The 3,007-nt window shown below is 40.0% G+C and overlaps 1 protein-coding gene across 1 annotated transcript in view; it reads left to right on the top strand.

Annotated features, from left to right (window-relative positions):
- Nucleotides 1–3,007, top strand: part of LOC106882412 (protein zer-1 homolog) — a 64,446-nt gene that overhangs the window by 53,401 nt on the left and 8,038 nt on the right. Inside the window, exon 14 of the mRNA XM_052973916.1 lies at nucleotides 933–1,000. Coding sequence (XP_052829876.1) covers nucleotides 933–1,000 — 68 coding nt within the window. The remainder of the gene's footprint in view (nucleotides 1–932; nucleotides 1,001–3,007) is intronic.

The raw sequence follows: 3,007 nt of genomic DNA, 5'->3' as shown, positions 1-3,007 counted from the left end.
AAGTATCGTCCGATACTTCAGACTTATCGTCCGATGAATTTACTTTGTTGACATATCGACAGAATTTTTATACCTTTCAACCTTTCAATCAAGTCCGCCTTTCTTCCAGTAACATACTGTCCATATAATCTTAAATATTTCTTTAACTCAGGCACAGTAAGTACTTCGATAGCTGAATCATCAAGCTGCTTTATATCCATGATAAGACGTAAAACAATAACAATGGCGTGGGTTAGCCTCCGGAAGTTTAATTATCTACATGGAGCGCCGCCTAGCCAAGGGAGATAACCTACTTATAGGAAAGCCCTATACCAAGAGACTGTTAGAAAAGCAGAAGTTGGCAATGATTTCAGCTAAGAATTTGGCATTCAAGTAGGAATTCATCAAGGATCTATCCACTGGTCTGTCCAGTTTGTTATAGCCCTCCATGGGGATCCCTATTTGCTGATGACCCAGCTCTTAGAGTGGAATCAGTGGTGATTCGAGAGAGAAAAACTCCCAAATATGGGAGCAACTCTTAGAATTGAGAGGGAGTATAGGGTCTTTGCTGCCATCTGGGAAATGACCGTGTTTAGTAAGCAGAAAAGGTGTCGTGGAATTTCAGGCAGCCTAGAAGAAGAAGTAGACTTCATGGATGACAGGGGGATAGGATCAATAAACATTGGGGCCACACAGGAAATAGATTTCATCAAATAGCCAGAAGGTTCCCTAGAAATAAATGGTAACTTCTGCTAGCTGGAGGGTTTAATTTGCAATGGGGGTGAATGTGTTGAAAGCTAATGGTTAGAGTAGAAGACACTTGCCCCAAGGTGCTCTACAAGGGAATTGAATTTGGAAGAATATGATTGCTAAGTGTTAAGTAGACAGTGTTCAGTGATGTGTGTCCAGTGGATGTCCTTGAAATATCTTTTCAAGTATTTCTTCTGTTTCAGGGAAACATATCAGAAGTGAAATATTTGAGACCAAGACTGATGAATCAGAAATATATTAGTAAATTCAGGTAATGCCTCATTGCAACTAAAATCTTTTTTTGTGTTTCTATTTCTCTGACTTTAAAATTACTCTTTTACTTGTTTCAGTCATTTGACTGTGGCCATGCTGGAGCACCGCCTTTAGTCGAAGAAATCGACCCCAGGACTTATTCTTTGGAAGCCTAGTACTTATTCTATCGGTTGTTAAGCGATGTTGGGGGAACAAGCACAGACATACAAACATATACACACACACAGACATGTATATACATATATACGATGGGCTTCTTTCAGTTTCCGTCTACCAAATCCACTCACAAGGCTTTGGTCGGCCCGAGGCTATAGTAGAAGACACTTGCCCAAAGTGCCACACAGTGGGACTGAACCCAGAACCATGTGGTTCGTAAGCAAGCTACTTACCACACAGCCACTCCTGCGCCTAATTGAATACATTTAACAGAGACATCCTCTGTAAAGTGGTGAGGCTTAGCAAGAGCATTGAAACCCCATTCAAACTCGGATGTCTCAAGAAGACATGGTTTTCTGACCCTTTTTGGAGAGGCTGTAACTCCGATAGGAACTCAGATCCTCTGGGATCATTCAACCATAGCTTGATGTGACAAAGATAGCAGCTACGAAGCATAGCAGCAGCAGCAGCACACGTCAAGGTTGAGCGAGAATAGTATTTTATTTCATTGATGAAAAATGAAGTTAAACCCTGGTGAGATTTGAACTCGGAATGTTAAAAAGGGGCTCAAATACTGCAAGATGTTTTGCCCTTTGCTTTAGTGATTTGTCCCCACCCCCACCCCCAACTAAATTCAATCTAAAAATAAAATACAAAAGCATTTTCACCTGACGAAAGTTCTTGCAGTGCTTAGAAACAGCATTGTCCCTGAAGCCTGTTTCCCTTGAATAGCTGTTCACCACAGCCATGACCACCACCACCATCAGCTCTATTTGGAGTAGACTGGTTGCTTTACAATTAAGAAGGGTTCATTAACTTGTCAGGTTTTAAGTTCTAATCCTTTTGTTGCCATATTTCTGCAGAAACACTTTGCCTTTATTTAAAATACTTTTGACAATAATGAAGAATTTAATAAAATAACTTGATGTTATCTGGAACATAAATCATCATCATCATCGTTTAACGTCCGCTTTCCATGCTGGCATGGGTTGGACGACTTGACTGAGGACTGGTGAAACCGGATGGCAACACCAGGCTCCAATCTGATTTGGCAGAGTTTCTACAGCTGGATGCCCTTCCTAACGCCAACCACTCCGAGAGTGTAGTAGGTGCTTTTACGTGTCACCTGCACGAAGGCCAGTCAGGCGATACTGGCAACGGCCACGATCGAAATGGTGTCAAGATAAAACATTTTGAGAAAGTTCCAATTGAGATCACTTTACAACAGTCTCATAGAAGCAGAACCAGTCTCAATTGAGTTATCAAAATGGTTTTAACACATTGGCTCCTGAGCCACTTTTTACATTTTATCCCCGGGTCCCAATATGATGTCTTGATTAATGAGTGGTGTAATATTTTTACACTATACCATATGTGAGGCAAGGATCACATAGGTAGTGCTGGATACCCACATCCCACCAGAGGGTTGTGAGGTTCAAATCATCCTAGATACCACACAACCTACCCGTGATCAATTAAAAAATTTGGGGTATTTTTTATTGGAAGATCTTGAAATCTTTTCAAAAAGAATTATTTTTCTTTCCATGGCAAGTTAAATATTTTTCATTCCCTTCTGTTTCTATTGGAAAATGTACCAATTTTTTCCAGAAAGAACTATTTTTGCTTCAATGGCAAATAAAATTCACTCTTTTATTTTACCTCATTACAGGGTGAAATCAGAAGAAAATCGTTAAAAAAAAAATAATATCGAAAATCTATAAAGAATTGTTCTCTTAGTGTAGCAAAATCACAAAGCAAAGTAATCGGAGCATTCCAGCTCTCAGAAAACTCATGGGAAAGAAATTTGAAAAAAACGACCTGTTGGTGGGTCAGGCAGGACTCACTAACA

The sequence above is a fragment of the Octopus bimaculoides genome, chromosome 1, assembly GCF_001194135.2.
Source record: "Octopus bimaculoides isolate UCB-OBI-ISO-001 chromosome 1, ASM119413v2, whole genome shotgun sequence".
NCBI classification, from domain to species: domain Eukaryota; kingdom Metazoa; phylum Mollusca; class Cephalopoda; order Octopoda; family Octopodidae; genus Octopus; species Octopus bimaculoides.
The sequence above is the reverse complement of the archived record's forward strand: the minus strand, read 5'-3'. Positions and strand labels throughout refer to the sequence as shown.